At 37.2% G+C, this 15004-nt stretch overlaps 2 protein-coding genes across 2 annotated transcripts in view; both read right to left on the bottom strand.

The window, feature by feature from the left end:
- The window catches only part of LOC135687105 (putative E3 ubiquitin-protein ligase HERC1), a 59111-nt gene extending 53442 nt beyond the window's left edge, over positions 1 to 5669 (bottom strand). Inside the window, exons 1-6 of the mRNA XM_065203563.2 lie at positions 4413 to 5669; positions 3578 to 3676; positions 2605 to 2802; positions 2333 to 2398; positions 1304 to 1469; positions 353 to 432 (exon numbers count right to left, since the gene is read on the bottom strand). Of these exons, the coding sequence (XP_065059635.2) occupies positions 353 to 432; positions 1304 to 1469; positions 2333 to 2398; positions 2605 to 2802; positions 3578 to 3676; positions 4413 to 5417 (1614 nt within the window). The 5' untranslated portion in view covers positions 5418 to 5669. The remainder of the gene's footprint in view (positions 1 to 352; positions 433 to 1303; positions 1470 to 2332; positions 2399 to 2604; positions 2803 to 3577; positions 3677 to 4412) is intronic.
- Positions 5670 to 9386: 3717 nt separating this feature from the next.
- The window catches only part of LOC135687074 (high affinity cAMP-specific and IBMX-insensitive 3',5'-cyclic phosphodiesterase 8B), a 44069-nt gene continuing 38451 nt past the window's right edge, over positions 9387 to 15004 (bottom strand). Inside the window, exons 23-28 of the mRNA XM_065203520.2 lie at positions 14774 to 14912; positions 14240 to 14413; positions 13516 to 13596; positions 13198 to 13246; positions 12673 to 12749; positions 9387 to 12190 (exon numbers count right to left, since the gene is read on the bottom strand). Of these exons, the coding sequence (XP_065059592.1) occupies positions 12107 to 12190; positions 12673 to 12749; positions 13198 to 13246; positions 13516 to 13596; positions 14240 to 14413; positions 14774 to 14912 (604 nt within the window). The 3' untranslated portion in view covers positions 9387 to 12106. The remainder of the gene's footprint in view (positions 12191 to 12672; positions 12750 to 13197; positions 13247 to 13515; positions 13597 to 14239; positions 14414 to 14773; positions 14913 to 15004) is intronic.

The following is a 15004-nucleotide window of genomic DNA, read 5'->3' as shown; positions in this document are numbered from 1 at the left end:
TTGTTAGCAAATTTGACGAATATTTTTTACTCCTGTTATGCAAAATGCCTGCCAAAAGACGTCGAGCACTGACGTCAGATTTCAAGGTGGAATCCAGCTATTCCCTTCTCCCCCATGGTATCTGCTTTTGCAACATTTGTTAACACAATCAACATTGTTCTAGGGGGAAGGGGTTGGAAGTAGTGGTTTTTTCCATGAAGAGAAATGAAAGATATAAAATACAACGCAAATTGCTGGGTGTTCAAAGTATTTTAGGCAAGCAACAGGCAATGTAACTGGCAAGGCGGTAAATCTCCGAAAATTACTGGCATTAACGTAGCAACTGACTGTGGTAGCATTGCAACTGATATACCTTTCCTTTCAATACACATTGTATGCGTTTCGGCACTTTCTGCATCAGGGTGTTGCCATGCCCAAGCTTGCCATAATCACCTTGAAAAAAGAAACACAATCAAACCGCTACTGTGTAGACAAAAGAAGTTCGTTTTCACCTTAGGACTCCATTGGTAACATTCTAATAGGCAAGCGGCACTGATTGGTCAACCTTTACAGTCATGTGCTCGTGTTTCTGATTGGCCTATTTCGATCCACAACTGGGTATATATATTTCCTAGTGTAGAGTTTTCGATCTATGTTCTGGCGTTTTAAACTCTGAAGAGTGTCAGACGAAAAGCTTTAGTTTACTAAATGTTTGCTTTTTTCAAAGCCATTAACAAGTTTTGTACCACCAAAATATTGTAATCAGGAATCATTCAAATTCTTTCTGTTAGGTTTTTTGGCAAGAAAGTAAAAATCTCACGAAACAGCCACTGAAATTTTCAAAAGCAGTTTGCAGCCAGGACCAGATGAAGTCATGTCTTCTTCTACTTTGGATTGCAAAAATGCTGTATTTTGTTGTGTTTACTTTCAGCGGAGATATGAAACTACTTCGTGCGAAACGATGTGATTCTGTTTGCCTTTTTTACCGGTGCTCAGAGAGAAGATTAACCATTCACTGCCTAAACTCCATCAGTTTACCAAAAGACAAACTGACGAAGAATGCGCTTGACTCAGGTTCGTGAATTTCATCATTGCACCACGTGACCTTGAAAAACAGCAAACAGCCTTACCAAGTAACGTGTCTTAATAACATGTTGACTGACGCATGCGTACTAGCTATATAAAAGGCATTTTCGGGATTTTATTATGCTAAGAGAACTTATAAAAAATTGCTTGAAAGGATCCCTACTGGCATTTTCCAGTCTCTTTGTCACAATTTGCTAAATATTCAGATCACTATAATCATTTCCAAAAAGAGACTCACCATCTCCCCAGCTGAAGACTTCTCCATTCGTTGTTAAAGCCAGGGTATGACCGTCAGAGCCTTTGGAGGACGATACTTGGCAAACAACTTTCCCAGATGGCAATAAAGTCCTTCTTAACTTTGGCTGGTTCAGTGAATCACCCATGCCGAGTCTGCCATAACTTCCCTTGGAAAAAACACCACATCATGTCAAAATGTTATGTTTCAAAAATGAGAAATAACCATAGTCATCATTTACTTGAGAAGCAAGAAGAGTAAGATGTTTCTCGGTATATGATGACTAGATCAAACTGCTTTCCCACAACAGTAACACATTGCTTGATACTGTGCACAGAAGGTTTAAGGTTCACTAAACCAATCATATCTTTAAATTATATTGCTGCAAACCAAATCAGGCTAGTTATGTTACCTCACACCAGCTAACTTTGTAATCTCTTTATAAGATCCTTTTTGGGACAGAATTAAATCACAAAATCTAGTACTGGGGCCATGTAATGGCTCCTTGTGTATTGCAACTAAAATAGAAGCAACACTCAGGTACCACGCACCAGTCGAGATGAAATGGGTGTGCCTGAAAATTTTTCATACCACAACCTCTTGAATGCTGGAAAACACCCCTTTTTGGAAAATGCTTACTCATTTCTACTGAACTTTTGTAAACAGTCTGGTTCAGAGAAGATATCAATAACTATAAAAATAGATAAAATTAGCTTGAGGGTAATAAAACACCAAGCTAACCAAGTTAGAAAATATATCATATCATTAAACAAGATAAAACACCTAAGTAAATAAACAAAAAAGGTTCCCAGTCAAGAAGAGCTGTACCTAGGAGTAAGCGATCCAGAGTTGCGTTAGAGTAAACCTTTCCAAAAATTTTCTAACCTATTGTTGCAAAAAAGTGGGGAGGGGGGGGGCTTTAGCCCCTGTTAGGCCAATGGCTGCACAGTGCCTGGCAACACTAAACACTTACTATCCAAAAAAAAGCAAATTGCTGAAGGATACCAAAAAGCAAATTTATACAAATAATACCTTCCCACAACCAAAGAGGACTCCATCTTTATCAACAGCAAATGAGCAATACTGTCCTGCTTCCACCTTCAAAAAATAACATGTATTTGTTATAGGAAGCCTTTGAAATTATCGGGAAATTATCAAGAGGAATGCAAAGGAACTCCTTTGTTTTCCAAGAACCTTGCTTTAACAAAATACCCATGTAAATACTGGTAAGCAACATAGAATTGTAATGCAATTTGAGAGCGCCATTTCAAAACTGAATAAATATTAAAGCAGTAACTGCACACCTGACATGCTTTCACAAACACTTTGCTCTTTTTACATAACATAACTTTGTCATGAAGCTGTTCTCCAAACTGGCAGCTGCTGTTGCTTCCCCAAACAAATGCTTCATTTTGCTTGATGTCATCTTTATCTTTGCCACCACCACTCACATCATTGAAAAGGGACAAATTTCTCACATAATCAACAGCCAGTTTAGATACCTGAGATGAAAAATGTTTAGTTCCATTATACATACCATAGAGTTCTATGCTTTATCAAATATTGTTGGGATTATATGAAAAGTTGCTGTTTTAGTCTGTTGCAGTCCTGGTAATATGAACTTTGTCAGAGTGCTGGTAATCACATGCCTTGAAAAGTTTGGATGTGCGATGGTGTGCAATGATGTGCGATCTATAAAATTGAGACCTTACCTTTTTTATGAAGACCTGATAACATTTTAAATGCCATATATGTATTTGAAAGGGGTGTATCCCTCTTGGGGAGTAACACTGTTTGAAAAACCGTTTGAGGTTTTCATCCAACCAAATAGTTTTTATGGAATTTAGAAGATGTTCTTGAGAACAAAATAATTTAGTCATTCCATCTCAGCAAAAATAGATTGAACAAAGAGGAAAAGGGAGACATACATAGGAAAAGAGAGTAATGGAAACCGGGCCCCCATTAATGCCATCAAGATAATGCAAACAAAAGAAATTATAAATTACTTTAGAAAAAATTAAACAAGAAATCAAAAGAAACAAAAGAGAAAAAGAATGGTAATTCAAAACGTTGAACTGGTCGTGTGATAATGCACATTATTATACATATCAAGAGGAACCTGGTTTTTCTCAACAATTTAGGAAATAAGTGTCAAAAAGGCAGTAGGTGATTGATTAAACGACAATTCCACCATTTAAAAAAATGGTTAACAAGGTTTAAAAGAACTACTGGATAAGGTTACAATTAGGTTTTAGAAGAGGAGATTTAGATACAAACCTGTTTAAAAATTTTCAATGCTGCAAGGCACAGAGGCACAGTTTCATTGTCTTGCTCAACTTGCATATTAAGCTCTTCAACCTTTTCTTCTTCTCCATTCTAAATATCAATTGGCTTGATTTAAAAAAAAGATCAACAGCCCAGTGTTTCTCACAATGAAAAAAAAATCGATTACAACAAATGCAGTTATCTTATAACTCTTATATTATCTTATAACTTATAACTTATAGCAATTGCCATAAGAGTCAGGTGCTCTGATCTACTAATCATTTGCTTGCTCTGTTGGGCGTATTATCTAAAGTACTTGGAGTAGGGCAAATTATTTCTGGATGAAAAGTTCAAGGGTGTATTTCAGAGAAAAAAACATTAACAGCCTGTCAGAAATATAAGAAATTAAGAGCTATGTTGTCTGGAAGCTTGTGAGATTTTATAAGTAAGTCCTGAAATGTGACCATGCAAACGACAGACTTTCAATTTATACCTGAGAAGATCAAAAAACTCAGTCTGTTATTTAAAAAATGATTCAGTTTTGTCCACTTGATTCCTAATTTCCATTCAACTATTGTTTTTCAAAAAAACATCCAGTTGCTGAACTTGAGAAAAATACAGTTTAGCTGACCAAGGTTAAAATTATGATTATTGAAGAATAGCAGCAGTTTTAGAGACTCAGGGGGCCAGGACCAAAAGCATGAGGGGTCTGTGCTCTCTACCATTTGCATTTTGTTTTTATAAGATTTGGGGCATTGTCTGGCTACCATGAAAGCAAAATAAAATTTGGATTCAAGGCCCCCCTGCACCCCTTAAAACTGCTATTGTTGCTGAATAAAATACAAACCCCTGAGTTTTGCAGTCTTTGCAGCCACAAATTTACAGTCTCCTTCTCAAACTGGACACTATGTGAGGCCAAACATGACATAAATCCAGTTTCAACCCAGTCCAAAGCTGCAAGCAGTGACCCACGCTGCAATGCCAAACCCAACAAAATTTCTGCACACATACGCCTTCCAGTTGCACTGACTTGAAATTTCCCTTTCATGACTTCTTTTAAAAACTTCATTAACTGGTCAAGGCTGGTTAATGCAAGCTTTGGTAATTTGGAATCATTCGCTAGTGACAAAGGTGGCAGAGAACTCACAACACTAGACACTGTATCCAGAACATCAGTACAAATTTCAGATGATTCTGTATTTTGCATCCATGCTTGCTTCATCAGAGCAAACAAAAGAGATAGGCCTGTTTTCACTCCAAGCTGGATCATAACATCAGCACCCTCAGCTGATATTGCTGCAGACTTCTTTCTTTCTAAATCTTTTCCTTTGGACTTCGGGGCTCTCAGCTGCTTTGAGCAATGAAACTGTTTAGAAAGACATTTAAAAACAGTTTGCAAGATGCTCAACCTCTTGAAAAGTACGATTGAAAATGGGTAATTCGCGTGATAATCAACCAGTTCGCCTCTCTGCGTTTTCACCAACTCAGTAAGGTAATGCAATGGATCTTCTTGTGCTGGAAATTCTTCTTCGTATTCTTGTATAAATGGGGCTGCAGGATTGCTTGTTTGCCGACAACAATTTTTAGCAAGCCTTTCGGCACATAGCGATGTTTTCTTGCGATCCATTAAAACCTTGGTATCAACAGTGCTCCAGAATTCGCAAGAGACATCATCCCTTCCCTCATTTTCTCCAGACGATCGTCTTTCATTATTAGTGTTAGCAGCTCTCTCCTCGTCTTCTTGCATCTCTTCATTATCTTCCCTCTGCTGAGTGGATTCGAATAGTTCCCTTGACTGGCTATTCAAGAAATCTAAGAAATTTTCGATAGTAAGCTGGTTTGGCTCGCTCATATCTCTTTGCTGGGGTCTAGGCCAGCGGGCCTAACCAACTCAGCAGCAAGCGGCCGGGAATTAAATAGAATTTTAAATCACATGTCACTTTTCTTGATTGAATCAATATCTTATGATATCAGATATTGTAGTCTGTTTCACTTCTTTATTGCCGACTTTGCGAATCAGTTCTGGCAAAATCAGTTTACATTTTCCTTCAAACCAACTGCCAAAGCCAAGCATCCAACTTCATAAACAATGCTGTCTATAGAACTGTTGTTGCTGTTGTTGAATCCCCCCTCCTGGAAACCTTCAACTTTTCGTGGCTTTTCCCAAAAGAAAGACTTGCTCGGGGCAAAAAACACTTTGTCTTATGTTAATTAAAGATTGTACGTTTTTCACATGCTGCCTGGCATCGGTATCAGCTAGGATTGGCTACGTATGCAGCACCAATCAGTGGGGTGTCTAAAAAAAGTGGGGGAGGGGGGCTAAAACATTATAAAAAAGGCTTTTCTGGTAGTTTGATACTTAATATTTGGCATTTTTTTGCAAAAGTGGGGGGCTAAAGCCCCTCCCAGCTCAGCCTGCCAATCAATGAATCCCTTCGCATTTTCGATAATAAGCTTGTACAGCTCCTATATTTGTTTAATAGACTCTCCAATATGAAATGTTTCTTAGACTTTGGGGCAGTAAGTAGCCCCCTTTCAAAATGCAATTTCCCAGACTTTATTATGAATTCAATCATTATTAAAAAAGATGGCTCCAAAAGATCCACGAGATTCAGATGCATCGGCTTGTTGCTTATTTTTTGAGATTTTGATATAGTGCTAGTTTGGATTTCGTTTGTTTTCCATCTTGTAACCTTAGTAATTTTATCACGATTGTTTATAATTCCTTTTGTTATCTAATTGCACGTTTAGATTCATTAACTATTTCTTTTGGGATTTTTAGTATCATTATTCAGTTTATGTAATTAATCTTGGGACTAATATATTTTGTATTCACTATTATTATGCAAATTTACGTAGCTATGTAGCATTACAATTAGTTCTTGTTTAGTTATATTTCGGGGCGTGTTGCATTTAGAGTTAGTTGGAGTTGGAGTTGAAGTTGGAGATGGAATTCGGTTAAGATCGATTAGGTTAAGTTTTGATATTTTGAATATTTAGGTTCTCGACGTTTCACTTATGTGGCAAGATGCTTGTGAAAGATCTTGTCGGCATAAATTATGGATTTATAGGACACGTATAGCTATTTAAGACATCGCGCGTGACGATTATTGTTGATTATTTGACATATTTGAGAGGACAGTGCTTGAGAAAGACTGTGCCTGACATTAAGAGAACGAATCGACGTTACGGGACAACCGTAGAGAAACTTTATATTTATAGAACCTTTTATCGCGGAAAGATCGTTTGATCTGAAGAAAGACGTTTCAACATTATCATTGTGTCTATTTGTTTCTTTTATCATTGATGGAAGAACCATTTAGTCTCGAAGATAATGATAGGGTGGATACATTCATTTGGCGAAAACCCCTATTACAATTTCAAGATGAGATATTAAGAGAATTTAAGATGAGCTCCCATAAATTTTGGGTGCGTTTAATACGGATTCAAAATACAGAAAATTCTTTTTTAGTCACTTTATTTACTTTTCTCTTTATATTACAAATTATATTTACTTAATTTATAGTACAGCATTGTTTAGCTTTCCAATTAAAAAAATGATGTATACTTACCAAGTTATTGATAGTCATATTTAAGAAAGGGACATTTTACTTACCACGAGCAATCGCTCTCTTTCTACTCCTCTCGGTGGACCTACCCAAAGCTTTCATTTTGTAATGGTTACTGTCGTCTCATCAAAATGTCAATAATCCATTTCTTTCATTTGCTTCTCTACCATTAGCAGTAGATGATGCACACTTTCCATGAACAAAATTCCTTACTTTCCTCTTCCTTCTCAGTGACTCAACGACTCTGATATAATGTGATTTATCGTTTCAGTGAAGATTTTCAGAACTACAACTTTTGTCACCACAACAGAAATAAAAGAGACACCAAAAACGCTTTTCATTGCTTGATTCCTGTGAGTGTCGTGGAGGCTTCTTGAATTATCAAAAAACAGCACTACTTAAGTTGCTTGTTAAATTATTTTTGGTACAAATCTCGAATTACTGAGTTAATCGACTGAAGATCGATATTGCTTTGCCAAGTGCACTGCGTAAGCTATAGACAAAATGCAGAAGGTGACTTTTTCAAAAAATTTTAGCTATAGGATATACGATATAAGGAGGGTATGAAGGAAACGAGCAAAGGGACAGGGGGCTCGTTGATTGAAAAAACTTAAAGGTATTTTTTCAAAAAATTTTTCTTTGTGTTCTTTCGGACCTTTATTCTGACGTTTTATGTTCTGAGGAGTGTCAGACGAAAAAGCTTTTAGTTAACATGTTGTGAAATGTTTGCTTTTTTCAAAGCCATTTAGCTTTCTGTTTAGCTGTATGGAAATATATATTTGTAAAGAATACTAATAGCGAAATCAAAATACATATGTATCTAGAGGTAGCCAATTGCTATATTGCTGAGATCTTTTGTCTTTGAAAATCTTGTGTCATTTCTTCCCGAGCGATGCGTTCATAAGAGGATTAATGACAACCGAAGTAAGCTTATATACAATCACCAATTTAAATGCTCTCGATGGTTTTTATCTTTTGATGTATTCGCGTATAATACCAAAGTTGACAATCTCTTATCTTAAATTGAGAATCTCATCGATAACTTTATCTTATCTCGCATTTGGATATTGTATTCATTCCCAATTAATGTACCAATTTTCATTTTTGACATGTCTTAGCTCTCTATCAGCCACTTTCTTGTCTGATTTAATGCCAATGCTAGTTCTATCTGCAATGGGGCCGAAAATCTCGTTAATACCTATCAAAACAGTAAGGGACCAAAGACTGAGCCCTATGGTACACCACTCATTCCTTTGTGAATATTGGAGATGCAACTCCGTCATTCAAGCTCTTAACTCAAACTCCGTCCTGGTTAATGATGCATATTACAATAAACAATACATTTTGCAGTGCTACTCTTATTTTCATTCCATTTTATATAATTAAAACTTCTTTTTAAAATTAATATGTTTTCTTGGACGTTAATCCATTCATTTTTTTCTTGATAAATTTTGCTTATTAATCCTAATAAAAAATCAGTTCAAATACAACGATATAAAGATTTATGTTTGTTGTTGTTTATTCTCGTCGCGTTGCGGTGTCCCTTATACACTACTATTTTATCGATTTTTCGCCGCAAGACTTCCTCCGGAGTCCGTCGGGCAGCCTGCTATCGTGGCCTCTCCTTTATTCGCACACTACTTATATAAAGATTGTTTATTAAAAGCTGGCTGAGTTTACACTGTACACATTTGCCCCTTCCTAGTTATCAGAGCAGCTTAAAGATTTTTCTCTTCCTTTCGCCGTACAAATTTGACGATTTCAGACCTGAGACATATAAAAGTCAGACTTTTATCTGATTTTTGGCAGCATCATTATTAAGGAGAACTATGACGGAGAGGGAGCAACTTGGCAATTCCAACAAAGAATTTCATGTTGGGAAATTCTCGGGAATAACACTAGGATCTCGTTTAGTCTGATAATACATTTCTAAATGGAGAGGGGGGGGGGGGGCAGTTTTCTAACTAATTGCAAATTGCCAAGAAGGAAAATTGGCTTTCGAACATGTAAAAGTATACCCAGTGACCAATTTCATGCAGCCAGTAACGTCACAAACGTTTGGATTTTCTTAATTGCTGCCATTCTTGTATAATTAAAGTTTTGTAACCATTTAAACAAGTCTTATTATTATTATTACCATATGCTGACTTCAAAAGGCTTGGAGAGTTGTTTGGTCCCTCAGACAAGGATGATTGAAAGCGTGAAAGGATGTCAACAAAAATAAGAATATCAGAGCAAAGAAGACAGCTTAGTTCACCTAAACATTCTTAATGATAATAATGATTATAAACATCGACTATATTCTATTAACTAATCAATATATTAAAAGATCTATACTTCTAATTTCGTATTTTCAATTTTAATTACAATCGGTTTCAAGTAATGAGGATGATCAAATTCGATCGAATAAACTGCCTCGCAGCCGACAAGTCGTTTCAAAGTGCTTCGGGCCTCTTCACGATAACGAGGGCTATAGAGAGTGCATTGATCCCTGGGAAGACTATTCTATTTACTAAAAGATGCACATTTTCCACAATAAAGCAAAATATTTACATACCTACGAAAAATGCTTAATAAATCAAGTTTCTTTTCTGGAAGAAGTTTGCCGTCAGGAAGATTCCGACATTACCTAATAAGAAACCGGCTATTTTGGTCGGTCAATAACACTTGCAGGCGACTTAAGGCACCAACGGTGAATATAGAGTTATCAAATAAATTTATCTACACGGTCTAACAACGGACGAACATTTTACAACTGGCGCAATGATCGATACTACTTTCACTTGACCAGAATATTTTCAATCCGGTCCAGGGTATTCCAAATTATAACCCGGAAGAGTATAACTAGGAACGGTATGTCCGGGACCATAACATTTTAAACGTAACTGGATAGTTTAGATCAAGGTATCAAATCTCCAAAAGTGGTACTGATTGGTTGTGTTTTTTAGAATGTCTTAGTTTTATGTAGCTTTGTAGCAGGATCTTTTGGGAAATGCTAAGGGAAGAAGGGTGAGTATTGTTCAAAGAGGGCAGATTCTTGCTGGCCGTAGTGTATTACAGTAGATTTGGGCGGAATAATGACGTTCTTAGAATGAAATTGCCATGGCAGAAAAGAATCTGACATGGATAGCACTGCATTGTTCACCCCCAAAGGCCTTGCCTTACAATACCAAGATACGAGGTATATAGTAAATGCTTCCGACAGTTGAAAGATTAGAATTTTGGTACGGGAAGGGGGGGGGGGGTTAAGTAGTGTGCCATATCCTTAAAACTCTCTGTTTTGGGAAATAGGCCTAAGGAAAGTGAAAAATGTGATAATCTTCGCAGGCATGCCCTCAGATTTTGGGTACGACAAATGTCATTTCTAAAAAGATTAGCATCCCGGGTTATTAAAAGGGTTGGCGATGCTTTGGGGGTGAGTGTATACTTGAAAACCTGTCCTTGACACCCAAGGAACATTACCCATAATATTGTGACCTCGAAGATCCGAAGTCCTCTAAAGCGTCTTACTTTTTCTAATACTTTTATTACATACATATATTTATAGACCTTATCGAGTCTTTAAAGCAACACAATGACTTTTGAACGCGTTACTTGCAAGGGAAAGTATTACAGCTGACACTGGGGTTGAGCAAAATGTTCTCTGAGAATCTAACGAACACAAAGTACAACAGAATACAACGAGCTACTCGGGTGTAGAGACATTTCTGCACTTGCAAATACAAGGGTGGGGATGTCCCAATCAGTAACTTGGTTGCTAGGTAGCAAAGCATCTAAGGGGCATTGCTTATACTAAACAAGTCTCTCTCTGCAATGTTATCTAGGGACCCGGCTTGCAGGTTTATTATGCTAATAAGTTATATTTTGGGAATATATAACAAGATTTAATCTGCTTAGCCAACTGGCGCAATGCTGGAATCGTAAAACATTGAAGATCTAGTGAGACCATCTGAGACTTCCTATCAAACAATGAGAAAAAGGAATATTTTTTCACGGGAAATTTCTGTCAACACAGCTTTGTGGGATAATGAACTCTGGGTGGGAGAGGCAATCTGGGTGGGAGAGGCAATTAAGAATGTTCTTTAACCCATGGCGTTCTACTGCAAAGGGAACTGGACTAGCAACTACACGATCATAAAATCGTAGCGATCTTAATTCTGTCCTCTGTTATAGATAAAAATCTGTACGTTTCTTTCCTGATAAATAAACGTCTCGCGGGTAAAAAGCAAACTTATCTTGTCGTTTAACATATAGAGCAATTACTATTTACAGTCCTTTATTACTTAACAATAGCCGACTATTTTCATGTATATCCTGGGATACACAGGGATTTCTGCAACGTATTTTGACGCGAGTTCTTACCACGTACACGGTACCAATAACGCATTTGGCCTCAAAGTCAGTCACTCACACAGGCTGGTGGTTAGTTCCTCACAAGATAAACAGCTGTGGGATATATCATTAAAAACACGATATATTCGCAACGAAACAAAGTGTAGGCCGATAGTTCCTGGATTAGCATTATGGTCTGACGTACGGTGTGCAGTCTCTGGCTGTGCGTATGCAGACGGGCCTAAGCAGAATAACACTGCAGACATTCAGATTCGGCCATTACTCAACGAGCTGAACAATGCAGCTAGCGTCAAATGTCACAATCTTTATGGGAATCTGTTCGATATTAAACGACAGACAAAACAATTTCTCTTGAAACAGTTGAACGTAGAATGACTGTAAAAAGGCAGGCATCGAACGTGCCGCCATAAATCGGTCAGTTACAGGCAAATAAACTCCGTAAGACAGACAGGTTCAACATTTCATAATTTCATCTTTGTAGGCCTTACATTTTCAGACATGGTAGTATATACGGCGTGTAAGAAATCCCAACAGACATCATGTATTGTGATGCCAAAATCCCAAATCAATTAGTAAGCACCTCGATTAGTGTGTTCATGCCACGTCACATCTGTTTTTGTTATAGATTATCGTCTTCCATACTCCTATCCTCGGTGGCACCACCATCACGGCTTGCCCGTCTTTTCTGCTCCCTTGACTTCTCCTAGAAATAGCATTCAGACACGTTCTTAGATTAGAACATCCAGTAGCGGGTACTAGGGGGGGAGGGGGGGGGGGGTGAAAGGCGCAACCCCTTTAAAGATGACAACAGCACCCCTCCCTGAATAAAGAATGAAAGAGGGTTTAAAGATCTGCTTCCCAAGGAACTGACAACTGTAAAACACTTGATAAAAAAATTCTGAAATCTTAAAAAAATTGCCCACATCGTTTGATCAAACCAACTCTAGACAAGGCACTATTGATAAACTGGCGTTTCTATCATGGCAACAAACTTAAAGCAATTTCATTCCAGAGAAAATTCTTCATTTATAAAAGAAAATGATAGGATAGAAAATTCTTCATTTCTAATAGAAAATGATAGGATGGTAAGGAATTCAGCAGGATGCTCAGCGAAATCAATGCAAGAAATTTCAATCCATACCAGGCTGCATTTAGGTAAATAAGCTGATTAAAATCTCAACTTACAATTTTTTCCGATTCAGCTTTCCAGTAATTGTAATTACTGTTAATGTATTCAATGGCCTCTGGCACAAATGCGAATTCTGAAAGAAAATCGACACGGACGGTTAACAGAAAAATACAGCAAGGACAGACAAGCTTTTGGCCTCTAAATAATCTTTGGTGCTGGTCACTTTGTATTGTGAGTTCTCGAAATGTGACTACTGCGCTAGTTAACTTAAGGGAAATGAATATCAAATAGATCTTCTACATCTCTGCAAAAGAGCAGTAATGGGTGACAACGGAAAAACCAAGATGGCCTAATATACCAAGTACAGCAATTTATATCAAGTAAAACACTTATTGGTTCATTAATACTAAATTTAAATGCATATAATTTCATTGATATTGTTTCAGACAAAAACATAGAAACATTGATTTTGGTGAGAGAATCCAAACAACAGAAGATGGTGTTTTTAGACAGCGAATCATACTGTAGCTTAAAACTGTAATTCAAACAAAGAAAATAAGAAGTTTTGGCAAAATACTCACTGTCCCAGGCCGTGTAAAGATCTATCACGAAGTAGTCAATAAAAGACACCTTGATGAAGAAAAATCGGAAATTAGTTGCACTAATAACTACAGGGTTTTAAAAGTTGTAGCTAAATGTAAAAAGTATTGACTACGGTCTTATAATATAACGGTAAGAACACAGTTCTAAAATCATTTCATCAAATTAATCGTTGATTATGATGATATAAAGAATTAAAAGCATTCAGAACTTCCTGAAGAAACCCCTCCTCTTAAATCTCAGTTCCCTTTTTCTACGATGGTTTCTCCAGGAACTTAGACAAAAACTAAATCACTCACTTGTGACTGGGGTACGTTGCAAGTTTGCCTGTCGAATACAGGCATAATAATTGGCAAACCTCTTCTTTTTTCTTCTTCCGTCTGAAAAAAGTAAACATTAATGTACAAGTAACTGATATCAAGGGCTTGCACAACATACATTTTTTGTTTACATCAAAACGCAGCAGGGTAAGGAAACAAATTTCAAATCTTGTACACCTTGAAACTACAGAAAATTCACCAATAAAGTTTCTTGAATTTGAGCAACCAATTTCCTACTTTTATCTTGACAGTAGACAGAGGAATTATTGTAAACCAAAATTATATAAAACTGAAAAGTCGTTCAATATCAGGTCGGATATTCCTACAAATGTATTAGTGAGGAGTCACATTCAGAAATATGTGGTCAACAGTTTATTGAGGCTTAAGTGAAACATTAGATTACAGAAAGTTCTTTCAAGTATTTCCCACATACTATATTGACGTTATAGATTTAAAGGCAATCCGTCACGACGTTGATTGATTATAAGAACAAGGAGATTTTCTATTGTTTCCAGTCCCTCTTTGATTTATCGCATTGTAAAAAATATGGCGGAGCGCTGGAATTGTGTTTAGGCTATTGTCCCAGCTATTGTTCTCGTTAACCAATCCACAACGAGACAGATTGCCTTTAAGAAATGAAATAAAATTGCAACAAAATAAGATGTTATAGAATGTAAGGAGACATAACACACTGAAGACTTACTTGACAGAAGTATTCCTCTGCGATGCGAGTTGCCCACTCTATACACAATTTGATTGGTCGAGCGGGGTTGGCAATGTCTGCGCATTTAATAATCATTCTTTTGATAAGAGTCCTGGACTCGTTTGAGCACGGGTTTCCATGGGAAACGTTCGATTCCGGTGTACCTTTGCCACTCTACGGGAAAAAGGAGAATTGATAAGACACTGTGTCTTTAACAGGAAGATTAAAGGAAAGTTAATAAAAGAAAGGTGAAAGACAACGAGAAACTGCACACTTAAGGAGATGGTAATAAAAGCTGAGATTTTGGTTTGGCAAATTGTGAAGAGAATGGGGGAGGAGACAGATTCAGTCTACTGAAAAAGCGGATGGCTTCCACAATGGGAAGAGCAACTCTAAATGAAATATTAGATATACATTTAAGGTTCAAATCACACTGAGAGTAATACGTTTAAAACTGGGCTTTCTCCAAAAGGATAACATTAAGGCTCGATCCTAAACAGGGATTCTGGGGTTAACAACGGCCAATGCCCATACCATTGATCCAGCGTCATCATGCATCAGGTTCCGGTTGTTGAGGCTGTTGTCAAACTTTGACAGGTGCTCAAAATGCTGCTTCATTTCCGTTGCCATGATCATGTCAATAATCTGCTGTCGCAAAACCTTGAAATCCTCGCTGCAAAAGGATGGATATCAGTGCAGTGACGTCATAAACAGGGGGAAACTTGATCAAGACTTGGAGGTCTGAGATCCAGAATCAAAGGTTAA

The sequence above is a fragment of the Rhopilema esculentum genome, chromosome 20 (genome assembly GCF_057945365.1).
Source record: "Rhopilema esculentum isolate cy_ngs chromosome 20, ASM5794536v1, whole genome shotgun sequence".
Classification (NCBI taxonomy): domain Eukaryota; kingdom Metazoa; phylum Cnidaria; class Scyphozoa; order Rhizostomeae; family Rhizostomatidae; genus Rhopilema; species Rhopilema esculentum.
The sequence above is the reverse complement of the archived record's forward strand: the minus strand, read 5'-3'. Positions and strand labels throughout refer to the sequence as shown.